Raw genomic sequence first — 21140 nt, forward strand, 5'->3', positions numbered from 1 at the left:
TTCTGCTGAGAGATCTGCTGTGAGTCTGATGGGCTTCCCTTCGTGGGTAACCTGACCTTTCTCTCTGGCTGCCCTTAGCATTTTCTCCTTCATTTCAACTCTGGTGAATCTGATGATTATGTGCCTTGGGGTTGCTCTTGAGGAATATCTTTGTGGGGTTCTCTGTATTTCCTGGACTTGAATATTGTCCTGCCTTGCTAGGTTGGATAAGTTTTCCTGGATAATATCCTGAAGAGTATTTTCCAACTTGGATTCATTCTCTCAGTCACATTCAGGTACACATATCAAACGTAGATTAGGTCTTTTCACACAGTCCCATATTTCTTGGAGACTTTGTTCATTCCTTTTTACCCTTTTTTCTCTTATCTTGCCTTCTCATTTTATTTCATAGAGTTGATCTTCGACCTCTGATATCCTTTCTTCTGCTTGGTCAATTCAGCTATTGAAACTTGTGTATACTTTGCGAAGTTCTCGTGTTGCGTTTTTCAGCTCCATCAATTCACTTATATTCCTCTCTAAGTTGTCTATTCTCGTTAGCATTTTGTCAAATCTTTTTTCAAGGTTCTTAGTTTCTTTTTATTGGGTTAGAATATGTTCTTTTAGCTCACAGAAGTTTCTTACTACCCACCTTCTGAAGCCTGATTCTGTCAATTCATCACACTCATTCTCCATCCAGCCTTGTTCCCTTGCTGGTGAGGAGTTGTGATCCCTTGTAGGAGGAGAGGTGTTCCAGTTTTGGGTGTTTTCGTCCTTTTTGTGCTGGTTTCTTCCCGTCTTTGTGGATTTATCTACCTGTCGTCTTTGTAGTTGTCGACTTTCAGATTGGGTCTCTGAGTGGATGTCCTGTTTGTTGATGATGAAGTTTTCTGCTTCTTAGTTTTCCTTCTAACAGTCTGGCCCCTCTGCTGTAGGACTGCTGAGGTCCACTCCAGGCCCTGCTTGCCTGGGGATCACCTGCAGCGGCTGCAGAACAGTAAGGGTTGCTGCCAGTTTCTTCTTCTGCTATCTTTGTCCCAGAAGTACACTCACCAAATGTCAGTCTGAGCTCTCCTTTATGAGGTGACTCTTTGGATATATGGGGGTCAGGGAGCTGCTTGAGGAAGACAGTCTGTCCTTTATAGGAGCTCAAGTGCTGGGCTGTGAGCTCCGTTGTTCATTCAGAGCTGCTGGGCAGGTACATTTAAGTCTGCTGCAGCAGAACTCATAAACCCCCCTTTTTTTTTTCCAGGTGCTCTGTCCCGAGAGTTAGGGCTTTATTTATGAGTTTCCGTTGTACTGCTGCCTTTTTTTCAGGGCTGCCCTGCCCAGCGAGGAAAGAGCCTAGTCACTGTCTGCCTGCCGAGGCTTTGCTGAGCTGCTGTGGGCTCCGCCCAGCTGCCATGTGAACTTCCCTGCAGTCCTGTTTATATAGGTGTAGTTAGAACTGCCTCAGCAATGGTGGCCCACCTCTGCAATGGCAAAAAAATTATTTTCTGACCCACAACTACTCAGGCTTTCAGCAGATTAAGGACATGAAGGAGAACAAGAAATTGAGTCATTTAAATTTCCTAAAACACTTGACAAATACCAAGACTCCATACCTGAATTTCACCCCAAGGGAACAATCTGGGAGAGACAGGATGTTCCACATGAATGTCGGATTAGTGATGGCTCAGAAGGGGCTTCAGTGACTGAGCTCCCAGCGTTGCACGTGCGTTCATTTCAGAGCTCTGACAAGTGAACTCCTGTGGCCACACACACACACACACACACCTTGTAGTGGGATCACGCTATGAACCGGAATGTTCACACGGTGAACCGGCCCGGAGGCGGCTCTGTCATTTTCAAGCTGTGTGATCCTGAGCAAACACATCCCCTCCCTCTACAAATACCAATGGAGTGACTGTGTCTCAGGTGCAGACCCAGGTGCTGGGGATAAAATGGAGAACAAAGTAGCATCTCCTGCTGTCACCAGCTGGCAGACACACTGGGCCTGGCTCCTTACCCGGAGAACAGGGACAGTGAGCATGTCTACTGCTGAAGAGAGGCTGGGCGAGGTGGCTCATGCCTGGAATCCCAGAACTTCGGGAGGCCTAGGCGGGCAGATTGCCTGAGCTCAGGACTTTGCGACCAGCCTGGGCAACACAGTGAAACCCGTCTCTACTAAAAAGTACAAAAATTAGCTGGGCATGGTGGTGTGCACCTGTAGTCCCAGCTACTCAGGAGGCTGAGGCAGGAGAATTGCTTGAACCCAGGAGGCGGAGGTTGCAGGGAGCCGAGATCACATCACTGTACTGCAGCCTGGGTGACAAAGTGAGACTCAGTCTCAAAAAAAAAAAAAAAAAAAAAAGAAAGAAAGAAAGAAAGAAAAAGATTGCTGAAGAGAGGTTAGGTGCAGTTGCTCACGCCTGTAATCCCAGAACTTTGGGAGGCAGAGGTGGGCAGATCACTTGAGGTCAAAGTTCGAAACCAGTCCGGCCAACATGATGAAAAAAACGGTCTCTACTAAAAATACAAAACTTAGCTGGGCGTGGTGGCACCTGTAGTCCCAGCTACATGAGAGACACAAGAATTGCTTGAACCCAGGAGGTGGAGGTTACAGCAAACTGAGATGGCGCCACTGCATTCCAACCTGGGCAACAGAGCGAGACTCCATCTCAAAAAAACAAACAAACAAACAAACAAAAAACTGCTGAAAAGAATCAGAGAAAGTAACCCACACGAGGCCCTCAGAACAAACTCTGCCACACTGTGGGCACTCAGTAAATGGCAGATGCCACCACCCCATCACCACCCTTCTCCTCAACATGGTCAAAATTAAACTCAATGTCATAACCCAAATCAATCTGAGATGAAAATAAGGCTCCAGGTCTAGCCTCTGTAAAATACTTAAGAAACTCTGTAAGAAAATGCAACACTATTACAACTTTCATAGAAAGAAGAGAAAATATTACTCACAAAATGTTAAGTGAAAAAGTACTTTCAAAAGACTATTATTAGAATAATAGCAGCGGCAAACACTGAAGGTACTAATTACTGTGCCAGGCACTGTTTAAAGCTCTTCACGTGCACAAACAAGCAAGCTAACGTTCCCGCAAACCAATGACGCCTGTGACATTAATGGGTCTGTGACACTGTATCCTTTTACAAATGATGAAATGGAGGCACAGAAAGGGTAAGCAATGTGCCTAAGGCCACACAGCCAGTTAAGTAGCAGAGCTAGGATTCATTCACTGGTTCTGTGCTGGGTGGCACCATGGGGGCAGGGTTGTGTGTTAGGTGGCACCATGGGGTCCCTGTTCTGTGTTGGGTGGCACCATGGGGGCAGGTTCTGTTGGTTGGCACCATGGGGACAGGGTTCTTTATTGGGTGGCACCATGGAGGCAGGGTTCTGTGCTGGGTGGCACCATTAGGGCAGGGTTCTGTGTTGGGTGGCACCATTAGGGCAAGGTTCTGTGTTGCATGGCACCATGGGGACAGGGTTCTGTTCGGAGTGGCACCATGGGGACAGGTTCTGTTTGGGGTGGCTCCATAGGGACAGGGTTCTGTGTTGGGTGGCTCCATGGGGACAGGGTTCTGTATTGGGTGGCACCATGGGGTCCCTGTTCTGTGTTGGGTGGCAACATGGGGACAGGTTCTGTTTGGGGTGGCTCCATAGGGACAGGGTTCTGTGTTGGGTGGCACCATAAGGGCCCTGTTCTGTCTTGGATGGGAGGGAGGGAGGGAAGGAGGGAGGGAAGGAGGGAGGGAAGGATGTAAGGAGGGAGGGAGGGAAGGAGGGCTATGGCAGCAGGACAGGGGTAGTTCCATTCTCGCAGCGGGCAGCCGTACCGCCTGGGCTGGAGCCCTGCCTCTGCACCCAACCAGCTACACACTCAGGGCAACAGCTTAACTATTCTGTGCTTCTACTTCCTGCCTTTAATGCAGAAAAGCGTATTTATCCCTTATGGTTACTAAAGATTAAATACAAAGTTATATTTGTAAAGCACTTAAGAGTAGTGCCTGGGACACTGCTACACGTGCTTTGAAAGTGCATGTATTCTTGGCCGGGCATGGTGGCTCACACCTATAATCCCAGCACTTTGGGAGACCAAGGTGGGCGGATCACCTGGGATCAGGAGTTGAAGACCATCCCAGCCAACATGGTGAAACCTCGTCTCTACTAAAAATACAAAAATCAGCTGGGGTATGATGGTGGGCACTTGCAATCCCAGCTAACAGGAGGCTGAGGCAGGAGAAATGCTTGAACCTGGGAGACACAGGTTGCCATGAGCCAGGACTGTGCCACCACACTCCAGCCTGGGTAATAGAGCAAGACTCCATTTCAAAAATAACACAAAATAAGGCCTGGCGTGGTAGCTCATGCCTGTAATTCCAACACTTTGGAAGGCTCAATCTCGAGGCAGATTGCTTGAGGCCAGGAGTTCAAGACCAGCCTGGCCAACATGGTGAAACCCTGTCTCTACTAAAATTACAAAAATTAACCAGCTATGGTAGCACACAACTTAGTCCCAGAGACTCAGGGGGCTGAAGCAGGAGAATAGCTTGAACTTGGGATGTGGAGGCTGCAGTGAGCCGAGACTGCGCCACTGTACTCCAGCCTGTGTGGACAGAGAGAGACTGTCTCAAAAAAAAAAAAAAAAAAAAAAAAAAAAAAAAAAAAAAGATCTATCCAGCACTCAATATTGCACCCACAAGGAGGAACTGCATATAACACAGTGTGCACAGCGTGTGCATGTACACACTCATGCACCACAGAACGATGTTTCAAGCAGCGACGGACTGCACGCACCACAGTGCTGTACTAAGATACCATACATCACGCCATCGTAGTTTGCATAGTAGACTCCATGGCGTCCGTGCAGTGACAAAATCGCCTAATAATACATTTCTCAAAATATCGCCATCATTAAGCGATGTATGACTGTATATGGACATATAGAAACACACAGATAATCTAGTTAGCTACAGAGAAGACCAACATGCAATGCTAAAAATGGATTTTAAATCTCGGGGAAAGGCCGGGTGCAGTGGCTCACACCTGTGAGCACTTTGGGAGGCCAAGGCGGGCAGATCACGAGGTCAGGAGTTTGACACCAGCCAGTCTGAGACCAGCCTGGGCAACGTGGTGAAATCCCGTCTCTACTAAAAATACAAAAATTAGCCGGGCATGGTGGCACACGCCTGTAATCCCAGCTACTCAGGAGGCTGAGGCAGGAGAATTGCTTGAAGACGGGAGGAGGAGCTTACGGTGAGCAGAGATTTTGCCACTGTACTCCAGCCTGAGCAATAGAGCAAGACTCTGTCGCAGAAAAAAAAAACTGGGGAAAAGAAAAAATAGTGACTCCGGCAACCGGACAGATGCCGTGTGTGTGCTCACGACAAGGGGCGCTGTCTCTACTATACTTTTCTTCAGATTTCTCGCTGAAAATCAACAAACACGCAAAACGACTTGGGAGGCTCTATCTTTTTTTTTTTTTTGATACAGAGTCTCGCTCTGTCACCCAGGCTGGAGTGCAATGGCGCGATCTCGGCTCACTGCAACCTCCGCCTCCCAGGTTCAAGCAATTCTCCTGCCTCAGCCTCCTGAGTAGCTGGGGTTACAGGTGCATGCCACCACACCCAGCTAGTAGAGATGGAGTTTCATCATTGTGTTAGCCAGGATGGTCTCAATCTCCTGACCTCATGGTTCCACCGCCTCAGCCTCCCAAAGTGGGAGGCTCTATCTTTATAGCACAAGCTGGTTCACGGGTGACTGTGCTGAAAATGTGGTGCTTAAACAGAATGAACAAACTCATATTTATTTCCCTCAACTTACTATTGTAAAATTAACATATGTTTCATACAAGTTCATCCAATTTTTCTTATTTGTCCCTAAGCAAATAGAACACTTTTTTTTTTTTTTTTTTTTGAGATGGAGTTTTGCTTTTGTTACCCAGGCTGGAGTGCAATGGCGCAATCTCGGCTCACTGCAACCTCCATCTCCTGGGTTCAGGCAATTCTCCTGCCTCAGCCTCCTGAGTAGCTGGGATTACAGGCACGCGCCGCCATGCCCAGCTAATTTTTTGTATTTTTAGTAGAGACGGGGTTTCACCATGTTGACCAGGATGGTCTTGATCTCTTGACCTCGTGATCCACCCGCCTCGGCCTCCCAAAGTGCTGGGATTACAGGTGTGAGCCACCGCGCCCGGCACTTTTTTTTTTTTTTTTTTTGAGACAGAGGCTTGCTCATCACCAAGCTAGAGTGCAGTGGCCCGATCTCAGCTCACTACAGCCTCAGCCTCGCAAGTAGCTGGGACTACAGGCACACACCACCATGCCGAGGTAATTTTTGTATCTTTAGTAGAGACAGGGTTTCATCATATTGGCCAGCATGGTATTGATCTCTTGACCTCGTGATCTGCCCGCCTCGGCCTCCCAAAGTGCAGGGATTACAAGGGTGAGTCACCACACCGAGCCCAGAACACTCTTTAATATGAGAAGTTTTTGTTTGTTTTGTTTTTTGTGATGTGGTCTTGCTCTGTTGCCCAGGTTGCAGTGCAGAGGTGCAATCACAGCTAACTGCAGCCTCCAACTTCTGGATTCAAGCGATCCTCCTGCCTCAGCCTCCCACAGTGCTGAGATTACAGGCGTGAGTCACCATGCCCAGCCATAGGTGAGCAGATCTGATCTGGAAGAATATGTGAAAACAGCTCTCTAACAATTAACTTTACAATGTCAATTCTAACCCCCAGGCAGAAAAAAGGTGACATAGCCCATTCTCTACTAGTTAAGGACCCAACGTGAAGCCAGAACGCTCTGATTTGGACAATGCTCTTAAATGTTAGCAATATAAGACGGTTATTATGGTATGAAAATCTCCACAGCAATGCTACAAGCTTGTCTCTATGAAGGCGGAGCCCACAATCTTAGGAAGTAATTCAAGTTAAAAATTCACGGAAGGTAAAATCTACGCCAAAAGCATTCCTCTATAAAGACTGCTCAACTTCTTCAAATAAGTCTTCTCAGGTCATTGAAATCTAGGTAGTGCAAGGAACCCCTGGCGCTGTGATTCTCTGGATCCACGCCACTCGAGGACCAGCAGCACCAGCAGCACCTAGGAGCAGGTGAGGAAGGCAGACTCTCAGGTCCTCCCAGACCCGCTGTATCTACATTCCTCAGGTACTCCGTGTGCACACTAGCACCAAGCATGCGCTGGTCTAGGTGTTACCTGGCTACACGAAGACAAAGAAAAAAATGATGTGATTAAATTCCACAGTCTGCTTTCCAATTCTAAGAACAGGGCTTTTTGTCAGCTACCCCAACTACGAAAAAGGAAAAAAACACAGTACAAAGGAGCTACAAATAACCCTCAGCTATCGAGACATTTCCAGAAAGGCTCTACATAATCCAAATGGGGTGTGCAGAATGCTTCCTGTCCGGGCCAGACTTGTCAAGAGTGAATGAAAGCCCCGTTCGTACCTGCAAAACGCAGAGGTGCATCTTTGTCCAGGGCGATGAGCGGGGGGTCCAGGAGCACTGTGTTGTCGTTCTCTGTGACTATGCCGTGGTAGGTGGGCTCCAACCAGGGTTTGTGCTTGTTAACTGCGTTCAGAACAAAAGAAGAAGACAGACGAGGTTAGAAGTACTATTTTCAACTACACTGCTTTCGAAGACATACATCTATTATTAACATGATAAAACTCTCAGGCTTCAAGGCAATGCTCATAGTTCTGTTGCAAAATTTGCTATCAAGATCCAAATGAGAAGAAATTCTAAATTTCAGAGTAAGTTACTGTCTAAACTATCTAAATCCATGAAGCAAACAGAAATAAGAAATAAATTGCTCTAGAAATTGAGAAGAAAAGGACTGATGGCTACAAGCGAATTATCTCTGTTTTTAGCCTATCGCAGAAAAGTTACAAAGAAAGATATTTTCATTTCTTCATGATTTCTTGAGAGCCCTGCTCTGTCACCCAGGCTGGAGCACAGTGGTGCAATCATGGCTCACTGCAGCCTCAACCTCCCAGACTCAGGTGATCCTCCCACCTCGGCCTCCCAGGTAGCTGGGACTATGCGTGTGCACCACCACACTTGGCTACTTTTTTTTTACTTTTTGTACAGACAGAGTTTTACCATGTTGCCCAGGCTGGTCTTGAACTCCTGGGCTCAAGTGATCTACCTGCCTTGGCCTCTCGAAGTGCTGGGATTATAGGCATGAGCCATCACGCCTGACCCCAATATTAATTTTTTCTTTTTTTTTTTTCTGTTGCGCAGGCTGGAGTGTAGTGATACGACTTCAGCTCACTCACTCATTAAGCCACCGCACCCAGTTGCCCAATATTAATTTTAAATTCTTATTACAAACAATAACATAAAGCAAAGATGCAAAACACAATAAAGTATTAACTAAATGTGGCTGAGTGCAGTGGCTCATGCTTATAATCTCAGTACTTTGGGAGGCTGAGGTGGGCGGATCACAAGGTCAGGAGTTCAAGACCAGCCTGACCAACATGGTGAAATCCCGTCTCTACTTAAAAAAAAAAAAAAAAAAGCAAAAATTAGCCAGGCACTGTGGTGTGAGCCTGTAATCCTAGCTACTCCGGAAGCTGAGGCAGGAGAATCGCTTGAGCCCAGGAGGCGGAGCTTGCAGTGAGCCGAGATGGAGCCACTGCATTCCAGCCTAGGCGACAGAGGGAGAGACTATCTAAAAAAAAAAAAAAAAAAAAATCCACTTTGGAGTCAGCCTTGGAGTTCAATTCCAGACTCCCTCTATTATAAGCTGTGTGACCTTCAGCATATTAACTTACTACCAGAATGGGTCCTGATCCAGCCCCCAAAAGCGTGTTCTTGGACTTCACACAATAAGAATCCAAGGCAAGTCCACAGAGTAAAGGGAAAGCAAGTTTATTAAATGAGTAAAGAGAAAATGGTGACTCCATAGGCAGAGCAGCCCTGAGGGCTGCGGGTCAGCTATTTTTATGATTAATTCTTGATTATATGCTAAACAAAGGGTGGATTATTCACAGAGTTTTCCAGAAAGGTGTGGGAAATTCCCAAAACCGGGCTCCTCCTGCTTTTAGACCACAGAGAGTAACTTCCTGAGGGTGCCGTGGCATTTGTAAACTGTCAAGGTGCTGGTGGGAGGGTAGATAGTGCTAATGCATGTACTCAACCTATAATGAGCAGTGAGGATGACCAGAAGTCACATTCCTCGGCTACTTTATGGCAAACTGTTTTATAAGCAGGGTTTGTGACCTGTGTCTTGTGCTGATCTCCCATCTCATCCTGTGACTTAGAATGCCTTAACCTCCTAGGAACGCAACCCCATCCATCTCAGCCTTATTTCACCCAGCCCCCTACTCAAGATGGAGTCGCTCTGGTTCAAATGCCTCTGACAAACTGATCTCTTCATCTCAAGTTCCTCGTTTGCAAACCGGCGACACCCCCACCCTCCTCACCGTGACGGCCTGGATCACTGAAGAAGAGCTATCCTGTCCCTTCTGGACTAGGACGCTAAGAGAACTGCTACTTTTGCTTTTCAGGCCACTGCTGACCTCACTTCCCTGAGAAGACAATCATTTCGCCCCTGTCCACTTTGCTTTGCCTGGGGCTTGGCTCTGAGGAGTGCTGACCGCAGACATCCATCCTCCTGGTGGTCATGAATCCCTCCCTGAGCCCGCAGTATCTTCACACACACACTGGGGGGCGCTGTCCCACAGCTCAAACCTTCCCATTTTCCTTGTATGTTCACCCTAAGGGGGTTAACAGCTTCCGTTATGGTAACCTCAGAGTACGAAAGAACCAGGGGATTCCTCAATTAAGCTGATCTGAAAACACAGAAATGGCTTGAAAACTCTGTTTCCAAGTAGACGGGGCCTACTTATTCAATGAACCACTCAGGTTCTGTAACTGTGAGTCAATCCAGAAGGATCTTCACGGGACGTTCCACGATGCGATGCTACCTCTGCTGTTACCTGCACTTTCCCCAGCGGGTCACAAGGAGCGGGGGTGGGGCTCATGCTCACGTGTAAGGCTCAGAGATGTGGGAAGGTTTGCATCTGGAAGACAGACCAGAACAAAGCTGCCTCCCGTTTTCTCTCACTTTGAGATGGAGTCTTGCTCTGTCACCCAGGCTGGAGTGCAATGGCTCAATATCGGTTCACTGCAACCCCTGCCTCCCAGATTCAAGCAATTCTCCTGCCTCAGCCTCCTGAGTAGCTGGGATTACAGGCACTTGCCACCACGCTCGGATAATTTTTGTATTTTTAGTAGAGACGGGGTTTCACCATATTGGCCAGCCTGGTCTACAAACTCCTGACCTTGGGATCCACCCGCCTGGACCTCCCAAAGTGCTGGGATTACAGGCGTGAGCCACTGCGCCCAGACACTGCCTCCTAATTAATGAAACATTTACCAGACATTTACACAAACCACATCCAACCTAAGAGCAAATCCTGCCTTCACTTTCTGAATAAATCCAGACCCTGGGGAGTCACTGTTTAATGCGTATAAAATTTCAGTTCTGTGGGATGAAAGGGATTTGGGGAATGGTTGCACAATAGAGCGAATGTACTTAATGCTACTGAGCTGTGTGCTTCAAAATGGTAGAGATGGGAAATTTTTGTTGCATTTTACAATTTTGTAAAAAATCTACATACACACAAACACGGACACTGCCATTTCCTATCCTCCTCCTGCTCACCTGAAAGGTCACAAAAGCCAAGTCACCAGCCTCCCTGTCCTTATCCCGGCACTTACTCGGCAGCCAGAGGGAACCTTCTACAGCTATGGGTCTTCAACTTTGGGGTCTCAGAACCTCTGCACACCAAAAAGTTACTGAGGGCTCCAAACAGCTTTTGTTTATGTCAGTTGGTCAGTCAATTACCTATCGTCAGACATAGTGAACTCCAAGTTTCTCTTCAAAGAATCAGTATGTCAGTATGTTCAGTTCTGTGTCCTCCATTTTAAAGTTTAACTTGTCGTTTCAGTAAACAGTCTTTTCCACCAGTGCTAAACAGCAGTTCACATCTGTTCCCTGGTCCCATGCCCCGTCCTGACTCATCCCCGTCACCTGCTTTGTCCTGTTTTTTTGTTGTTGCTGTTGTTTTGGGGTTTTTTTTGGGTTTTTTTTTGTTTTGTTTTGTTTTTTGTTTTTTTTGAGATGGAGTCTCACTCTGTTGCCCAGGCTGGAGTGCAACGGCTACCTGCTCTGGCGACCTGCTCTGACCTCTCCTGTAACCGTCCTTCCTGCCAAACTACCCACCCCGCCACTCTGGCTGGTACCCCTGCTCCCTTTAAAATAGCCAATCGGAATTAGACTAGACTGTGCAGTCTAACCCTAGCCAACAGGGGAACAACACAGCAGTAGGGGAGACCACCGTCAGGAATAAGTACCCCTTCCCCTCCTTGTCCAGGTGTATGCTCCCATTGTTCCATCTGTGAGCTGCACCCTTCTACAGAAGTAAACTGGCTTGCAATTTACTTTATTTTCTTTCTTTCTTTTTTTGAGACTGAGTTTCACTCTTATAGTCCAGGATGGAGTGCAATGGCGCAATCTCGACTCACTAAAACCTCTGCCTCCCGGGTTCAAGCACTTTGGGAGGCCGAGGCAAGCAGATCACTTGAGGTCAGGAGCTCAAGGCCAGCCTGGCCAACATGGTGAAACCCTGACTTTACTAAAAATACAGAAATTAGCCAGGCATGGTGGCACACAGCTCTAGTCCCAGCTACTCGGGAGGCTGAGGCAGAAGAATCACTTGAACCTGGGAGGCAGAGGTTGCAGTGAGCCAAGATCTGGCCACAGCACTCCAGCCTGGGCGATAGAGCAAGATTATGTCTCAAAAAAAACAAAACAAAAAGAGAGAGAGAGAATTTTAATACTTATTAATTCATTTAAAAACCACATTATATAGGCCAGGCGCAGTGGCTCAAGCCTGTAATCCTAGCACTTTGGGAGGCCGAGGCGAGTGGATCACGAGGTCAAGAGATCAAGACCATCCTGGTCAACATGGTGAAACCCCGTCTCTACTAAACATACAAAAAATTAGCTGGGCATGGTGGCACGTGCCTGTAATCCCAGCTACTCAGGAGGCTGAGGCAAGAGAATTGCCTGAACCCAGGAGGCGGAGGTTGCAGTGAGCCGAGATCGCGCCATTGCACTCCAGCCTGGGTAACAAGAGCGAAACTCCGTCTCAAAAAAAAAAAAAAAAAAAAAACACACATTATATAATACATTCACATAAATCATATTTTTTTTAAAACAAAGCATACTAAGAAGAGTGACAACAGTTTTACATTTTTGCAAATCTTAGTTGTCTTTCACAGAAGACACCTGGGTTCTCGTCCCTGTCCCCCGCCCCCACTGCACTCAGCATGCTGCCTTGCTACCCTTCATGTAGCCTCTAGAAATGCCACAGTGCAGCCATAAGAGGGCGAGAAAATGGCAAATAATGCATTAATATTGTTACAGTTCTGCCCTCTGGCATCCTACCAGGGTTTCAGCGACTCATTATCTCACTTGGGCTCTCTGTTCAAAAGGTCCTTCCTGCTGCGCTCACCACCCTTGCTCTGTCCCTCTGTTCCAACACCCAGGGAGAGGACAGCAGGGGAGGGCACAGGAGCCCCGGGCCCAATTACCTGGGTGGGCCCCGCCTGGGGTCTAAAGCACCTGCAACCTCAGGGCCTTCGCTTCTTCATCTATAAAACAGGGACAGTAATAGGCCCCATCTCATAGGTCGTGTGATGAAACATGCAATCACAGGTCATTACATGTAAAATCTCAGAAGAATATCAAAAGGTGGTGGTGTTATTTCTCCTCATCAACACACACACCCCTGCGCAGACTGTGAGGAACTGGCCTTTTCATTCTCTGTTTATTCCCAATACCTGGAACTACGCTTAGCACACCCAGGAACTATTCGGGAAATGGATGAATACACAAGAAACCTCACAGGTACAAGTCAAATCAGTGGCCCTGGCTTATGAATTCTCTCATGGAGAAGACAGCTTTGGAGCTGGGAATTCCAAAGACACTGTGAAGGTTTTTTCATTTTTGTTTGTTTCTCCAGGTGGATGTTCTCAGCAAGAGAGCTCGAAAATCTAGAGGCAACAGGTCAAAAGACATCAGTCTAGAAAAGGTGAAGGTATGGAAGGTGAGATGACAGAGGGACTTAATACGAAATCAAACCCAGACAATAAAGACCAAAACTTCAAGTGTCTTTGAAATCCGTCTTCTCCCCTCGCCCAAAGTCTGATCTCAGACAAAAGATTGATTAAGAAGAGAACACGGGTGGCTGAGCACGGCGCCTTCTCCCGCAACCCTCCCTGGGACAGCATGGGGTCAGCTAGCAGGAGCGGCCTGTGAGAGCTACACACACAGTCTGCGCCAGCAGTGGGTCTGAGGGATCCCTGAGAGGGTAACTTCACTTTGCAATCAGGCTGGACATTTTCTCTAACCACTGAAACGCAACAGCTTCTCCAGATAGCTTTTTTTTTTTCTTTTTTGGTTTTTGTTTTTTGAGACGGAGTTTCCATCTTATTGCCCAGGCTGGAGTGCAAATGGCACGATCTCAGCTCACTGCAACCTCCGCCTCCTGAGTTCAAGCAATTCAAGCAATTCTCCCGCCTCAGTCTCCCAAGTAGCTGCAATTACAGACGTGCATCACCACGCTTGGCTAATTTTTTTGTATTTTGAGTAGAGACGGGTTTCACCATGTTGGCCAGGATAGTCTCGAACTCGTGACCTCAGGTGATTCACTGGCCTCAGCCTCCCAAAGTGCTGGGATTAAAGGCATGAGCCACCGTGGCTGGCCTCCAATCTTTCATTTTAATGCAAAAATTGTTAGTTCAAGTTGCCATTAGTAACAATATTTGATTCCAATTTGGGTTCATACTTTAAGGCTTTATTAATAAAATTACAAGCATTATAAATACTAAAACTAAAGATTATTCTAATATTTGAATCCATGAAACTCCTGACACTTAAACTAAATGAATTTATGTCTTTATTTAACCCAACGGGGATGTAAAAATACCAGGCAGAGCACACTACAGAAAACCCACGATGAGTAGTGACCTAAAATGTGTGTTCTGCAGCCCGAATGGAAAGGCCTCCAGCTGAAAATGGCTCAGGACTCAATGGGAAAATAACTGTGTCACTATGTTCCCAGTATTCCGATTTTATAATTCAAATTTTCTAAATTGCTCTTAAGCTGGCAGTAGAATGAAGAGATCTGGCCAGTTCCAAAGACTGGACTTTTAAATATTTAATGAGCGATATTTTCAATATTTCATCACATTCAATTTGCATTATAAAACATTTATAGAAACAAGTGACTGACGTTTCTGTCATCATCACAAAGAAACGGCAAAGACAAGAGACTATTGGCTGCAAGTCTAGGAACATGTCACCTGTGTCGAAAGCCTAAGCCCGATTCATTTCATCACATTCTAAGATGTTTTAAAAAACAAACTTAGAAAAATCTTTCATTTTAATGCAAAAATTGAATTAAACGGTTTCTCCCACCTCCCTCGGCCTCAGTCACGTCGAGCAGCACAGGGGCCAGGGTGGCCGTGGTGGTGAATCTGAACGCCGCGCGGGAGACCATGGACCGGACGCTGAATAAACTGTGTGTTGTGCACCTGCCTTTTGACTTTGAGCCATCACGTGAGGTGTGGAATTTTCCACTGTGGCGTCATGTCAGTGCTTAAAAAGTTTCCGATTTTGGAGCATTTCACATTGCAGATTTTGGGATTAGAAGTGTTCTACCTGTACTAATCATGAGTTCTGCTTTAGATTTCAGGAACTTTGAAGACTGGCTTAGATATGGAAACTCCATCTATTTGTGTACAGCTTTGTGAACAAGGAATTAACCCAGAAGCTTTATCATCAGTTATTACAGAGCTTTGTGAGGCTGAAGCACTAAAGGCTACTGAAAATATGACAAGCTGATTTTGTGGAGAAATTCTAATGAGATATGTCAAGCTCTGCAAGAGGATTTGAAGCCTGCATTGTGGCTGAGAATGTACAATGAAATTACTGCATGCAGCAGTGTAGAAAAATTCTCCTTTTTAAAAGAATTTTAAAACCATAGCTTTATAAATCAGTGGAAAGCGGTTACAGAGAGAACTATCCGATAGATGTGTTTACACCACAACTTACTTTTTTTTTTTTTTTTTTTTTTTTTAAATGGAATTTCACTCTTGTTGCCCAGGCTGAACTGCAATGGTGTGATCTCGGCTCACCACAATCTCCACCTTGCGGGTTCAAGCGATTCTCCTGCCTCGGCCTCCCGAGCAGCTGGGAGTACAGGCATATGCCACCACGCCCAGCTAATTTTGTATTTTTGGTAGAGACGGGGTTTCTCTGTGTTGGCCAGGCTGGTCTCCAACTCCTGACCTCAGGTGATCCGCCCACCTCAGCCTCCCAAAGTGCTGGGATTATAGGCGTGAGCCACCGTACTTGGTCTTATTCACTGTTTTTAAACAGCTCTCATGCTTTGGCATTGCTAGGTTCATATTTATGTGTTCCTTATTTATAGCTCTGATAGCGTTAATTTTCTAAGCAGTCTATCAGATGCACACATCTGCTGTGCCTGGCTTGAAGCCTAGTGGAACCCATCAGTAGCTATGTGTAGCAGTTATGACTTGTTGGCATTTCCACTAGGAACTTTAATTTTGAACTGTTTATGCATTATAACTGTGGATTTGTATTGTACTGGGCTGAAAGCTGACAGGATTTCAGCCACCATTTGAGAATTTTTATTGAGAGTCATTATATATATCAGAATCTTGCTTTTAAAAGCATGGAAAACACTTACTGTAATCTGCTCTTTATCAAAGAAGACTTAGTTTTTTAAACAGTTTGCTGGGCAGTTAATATTCTGAACCGGGTCATTTTTGTGTTGAGTAAAAAATAAACTTTTAGGAACGCGGACTTTAAAACTAATGACAATGCTCAGGTTAGTATTCTGTGTAATTCGAATCATTTACATCTGATGAGAATGTTTTCTTAAAGTTTTACACCCTATAAACAGAGGCCTAAAGAGATGTGTAAAATGAAACATAGCAAACATGCAAAATTCCAGCTTACCTTTATTACATAAAAGTCATTTGAGTGCTTACCTAATAAATCTCAAATGGTTATTTAATAAATTATTGGATGGGTGATGTGTTTCAAAAAAGAACAAACGAAACTTTGAATGGTATAGTATTAATTAAAAATAATGGAAAAGCAAAGCTGGCAATCAGACCTTCTGTAAGTACAGGCTGTAGCTGGGTACACACCTATCAGCTTAGGATATGACTCATTTGTTAGGGTTATGGTAGATATTAATTATTAGAAATAATTTTTGGTTTTGAGACGGAGTCTTCCTCTGTTTTGTTTTGAGACTGAGTCTTACTCTGTCACCAGGCTGGAGTGCAGTGGCATGATCTCACTCACCGCAACCTCCCACTCCCTCATTCAAGCGATTCTCCTGCCTCAGGCTTCCAAGTAGCTGGGACTACAGGTATGCGGCACCATGCCCAGGTAAATTTTGTATTTTTAGTAGAAACGGGGTTTCACCATGTTGGCCAGGATGGTCTTGACCTCCTGACCTCGTGATCCGCCGGCCTTGGCCTCCCAAAGTGCTGGGATTACAGGCGTGAGCCAACCGAGCCTGGCCAGAAATGATTTGATTTTTAAGTGAAGATGAAAACAATACAACAGTCAACTTAAGGGTTAACATAAACATAAGCCATGCTGCCCCAGCACATCCCAACACTGTGGGCTAAAGAAAGGCTGGACCCAGGCCAGGCGTGGTGGCTCACATGTGTGATCCTAGCACTTTGGAGGCCAAGGCAGGCAGATCACCTGAGGTCAGGAGTTCAAGACCAACCTGGCTAACATGGTGAAACCCCATCTCTACTAAAATACAAAAATTAGCCAGGCACAGTGGCACATGCCTGTAATCCCAGCTACCCAGGGGGCTGAGGCAGGAGAATCGCTGGAACCCAGGAGGCAGAGGCTGCAGTGAGCCAAGATGGTGCTATTGCACTCCAGTCCGGGTGACAGAGCAAGACTCTGTCTCAAAAATAAAAAATAAAAATTTTAAAAAGGCTGGACCCGTGCCCAAGTCTCACAAGTAGCACAGACTCTAGCAGGTTGGTTCCAGAGCCCAGATGCCAACCAAGGGCACCAGAGTGGGTCTGATGTCAACCCAGTACATGAACCGTTCCTTTCTGGTTTATTCGCTTATACAGATGGTTCCCCACGTACAGTGGTTCCAATTAGGATTTTTCGACTTTATGATGGGTTTATCAGAACATAACCTGATTGTACGTAGAGAAGCCTTTGTAACCAGAAATCCACTGCTTCCAGCCAGGTGCAGTGGCTCACACCCATAATCCCAACACTTTAGGAGGCCCAGGTAGGAGGATTGCTTGAGACTGGAAGTTCGAGACCAGCCCGGGTGACACAGTACGACACTGCCTCTACAAAACAATGTTTAAAAAAATTAGGCTGGCTGCAGTGGCTCACGCCTGTAATCTCTTGAACCTGGGAGGCAGCGGTTGCAATGAGCAGAGATTGCGCTACTGGCACTCCAAAAAAAAAAGAAAGAAAATTACCCGGCACGGTGGCACATGCCTGTAGTCCCAGCTATTTGGGAGGCTGAGACAGGAGGAAGACTTGAGCCCAGGAGTTCGAGGCTCCCATGAGCCAAGATCTCATCACTGTACTCCAGCCTCAGGGAGAACAAGACTATCTCTAAGGAAAAAAGAAATCCACTGTTTCCAAACAAGAGCGTGGTATGTGCCTCTTATCATGACATGTAGGTTGGTCACATCTGCCCTTAAATAACAACAGCTAAATATTTCAAGACACTGTTGGCACCTCACCTATAAATCCTAGATGATGTTACATGTTTCATTTGCAGGTTCAACTTTTAACCCTGGTCAATCATAAGAACCTGCAATTAAGAAATACTGCCAGCAGGTGGCGACAGGTGCCCTTGCATGCTCCAAGTTCTCAGGCTTTGATTTCAAAATCCTGCCACTTCCCAAAGGCCAGCTAGCAGGCCCTTATGAAAGATGACACACATAGAAAAGAGTCTTAGACTATATGTTTATAGTCTCCAGCTGATTCTTTTTTTCCTCAAATAAGTATTTGGAACAGGCAAAATATTCCCAGTTTTAAAGTCAAAATATAAAATGACATTCTCTCTGGGTCTCTCATTATTGTTCCCAGTCATAAATCCTTTTTTTTTTTTTTTGAGTCTTATTCTGTCACCCAGGCTGGAGTGCGATGAAACTACCGCGTGCACCACCACGCCCGGCTAATTTTTGTATTTTTAGTGGTGACAGGGTTTCACCATGCTGGCCAGCTGGTCTCAAACTCCTGACCTCAGGTGATCTGCCATGCCCAGCTTATTTTGTATTTTTAGTGGAGAGGAGGTTTCATTATGTTGTCCAGACTGGTCTTGAACTCCTGACCTCAGGTGATCTGCCCGCCTCGGCCTCCCAAAGTACTGGGACTATAGGTGTGAGCCACTGCACCCAGCCAATAAATTCTTATATTAATTAGAATCAGACCATCCCCGGTTCTTCAAAACAGCTTCATGTCAAAGGTCCTTTCAACTTCTTAGAGCTACTGACAGTTTTTCTTTGCTTTTTTGTTTGGTTTGGTTTGGTTTGGTTTGGTTTCGGTTTTTTGAGACCAAGGCTGGAGTGCAATGGAACTCCACTGCATCCTCGAAATCTTGGGCTCAGGTGATCCTCCTGCCTCAGCCTCCTGAGTAGCTAGGACTGCAGGCCCATGCCAACACCCTGGCTAATTTTTATTGTTTTTGCTTTTTTTAGCGAGACAGGGTTCTCACTTTGTTGCCCAGACTGCTCTTAAACTCCTGGGCTCAAGCGATCCACCCACCTCCACCTCTCCAAAGTGTTGGGATTACACACGGGAGCCACCACAGTGGGCCTGTTTGATCTAACAGAGCCTCCCTGAATACCTCTAGTGTGCACAAGGCACGCCGTGGGGTGCTGGGTCCTTGGGGAATGCACGTTACGGTCTGTCAGAGAACACAGCATTATCAACCACCATCTGCATTCCAAAATCATGTGCCAGAGTGAAACCCCATCTCTACTAAAAATACAAAAATTAGCCAGGTGTGGTGGCACAGGCCTGTAATCCCAGTTACTCGAGAGGCTGAGGTAGGTGAATTGCTTGAACCTGGGAGGCAGAGGTTGCAGCGAGCAGAGATGGCACCATTGCACTCCAGCCTGGCAATACAGTGAGACCTTAACTAAAAAAAAAAAAAAAAAATTAGCTGGGTGTTGGTGGCATATGCCTGTAGTCCCAGATACTGGGAAGGCTGAGGTGGGAGAACCACTTGAGCCTGGAAAGCAGAGACTTCAGTGAGCCACCATGATCACTGCACTCCAGCCTAGGCGACAGAATGAGATCTAGAGAGCAGAGTGATTGACTCCGTGTTGGGAACTTCATGAGGTTTCTCAAATAACACAGAGACAAACGTGACAAAGCTGTCACCACTGCAAACATGCCCACTCCCCACATTGTGCTAGAAAGTGAAGGCTCTTGGTGGAGCTGAGGCCCCCTCCCCTAGAAGGGACACAAGGTGGACTCTCCTCATAGCTTATGGGCCAAATCTAGTCACGTGGCCTCACCAAACCCAAAAGGGCAGGGCAGGGCAGGGCAAGGCAATTCTTTTTCTGAGACTCTCACTCTGTCACCCAGGCTGGGGGTGTGCAGTGGTGTGATCTCGGCTCACTGCAACCTCCACCTCCGAGGTTCAAGCGATTCTCCTGCCTCAGCCTCTTGAGTAGCTGGGACCGCAGGTATGTGACACCACACCTGGTTTTTTGGTGTGTTTTTTTTTTTTTTTTTTTTTTTGTATTTTCAATAGAAACAGGGTTTCACAACAATGGCAAGGCTGGTCTGGAACTCGTGACCTTAGATGATCTGCCCACTTCAACCTCCCAAAGTGCTGGGACTACAGGCATGAGCCACTGGGACTGGCCAGGGCAGAGCGATTCTACCGTGCATCTGGAAGAGCTGGGAAGCTGAGAGGAGTCAGGACCACCAGAAGTATGTGTGGAGGCCTCGGGGACATCCTTAAAAGGACTACCGGGGTCTCTTAGTATGAAGGAGTCTTTTACACGAAGAAAAATACATAGACTCTATGAAGGCAGGAAAGCATATGCCTCCTCCTGTAATGCGCATGACCGGGAGATGTGGCTCGGGAGCAGGAGGAGGTGAACCTGGCCTCTAAGTGGGGACCCCGACGTCAGCATCCCTCTTCCGAGACACACCAGGCATGCTCTGAACCCTGCAGGCCACCCCAGGTGCTGAAAGTTCTAATCTGAGTGGTAGGGAGGTGGGAAAGGCAGAAACCTGGAACCTCAAAGAACCTGGCGATGTGGGGATTCTGCTTCTGACCCATTCTGGGGCTGGGAGCAGACGGCTTAACTACCCCGTGCCTATTTCCACGTTGTAAATCAGGAATAGCATCGATGTCTTCCACAAACGCGTTCAAAGGACCACACTGTTAAAGGACTCAAGCCAAGGGCCCACAGGTGTCTGCCATGCAGACGCACAGTAACTTGTTAATAAAATAATCCTGGCTGGGCACGGTGGCTCATGCCTGTAATCCCAGCACTTTGGGAGGCCAAGGCAGGTGGATCACCTGAGGTCAGGAGTTCGAGACCAGCCTGACCAATATGGTGAAACCTGTCTCTACTAAAAATACAAAACTTAGCCAGGCATGGTGGCAGGCGCCTGTAGTCCCAGCCATTCACAGGAATGGCTCCTTAGCTCTGGTCCTTCTGCCCCCATCCCCAGGTATTTCTAAACAATAGCTCTTGCTTGGGATTAATTTTATTCATTCAGTCACTCATTCATTCATTCATTCATTCATTCATTTGAGATGAAGTTTTGCTGTCACCCAGGCTGGAGAACACTGGTGCAATCGGCTCACTGCAATCTCTGTCTCCCGGGTTCAAGCGATTCTCCCACACAGGCTTTCCCAAGTAGCTGGGATTACAGGCATGCACCACCATGCCCGGCTAATTTTTGTAGAGACAGGGTTTCACCATGTTGGTCAGGCTGGTCTCGAACTCCTCGCCTCAAGTGATCCACCCGCCTTAGCCTCCCAAAGTGCTGGGATTACAGGCGTGAGCCACCG

At 46.7% G+C, this 21140-nt stretch overlaps 1 protein-coding gene across 3 annotated transcripts in view; it reads right to left on the minus strand.

Annotated features, from left to right (window-relative positions):
* CLSTN1 (calsyntenin 1) overlaps window positions 1-21140 on the minus strand; it is a 94774-nt gene that overhangs the window by 36665 nt on the left and 36969 nt on the right. For all 3 annotated transcript variants that reach the window (XM_039474035.2, XM_039474034.2, XM_039474033.2), the window contains exon 2: window positions 7441-7563. In XM_039474035.2, coding sequence (XP_039329969.2) covers window positions 7441-7563 — 123 coding nt within the window. The remainder of the gene's footprint in view (window positions 1-7440; window positions 7564-21140) is intronic.

Source organism: Saimiri boliviensis, chromosome 11 (genome assembly GCF_048565385.1).
Source record: "Saimiri boliviensis isolate mSaiBol1 chromosome 11, mSaiBol1.pri, whole genome shotgun sequence".
In the NCBI taxonomy this organism is placed as follows: domain Eukaryota; kingdom Metazoa; phylum Chordata; class Mammalia; order Primates; family Cebidae; genus Saimiri; species Saimiri boliviensis.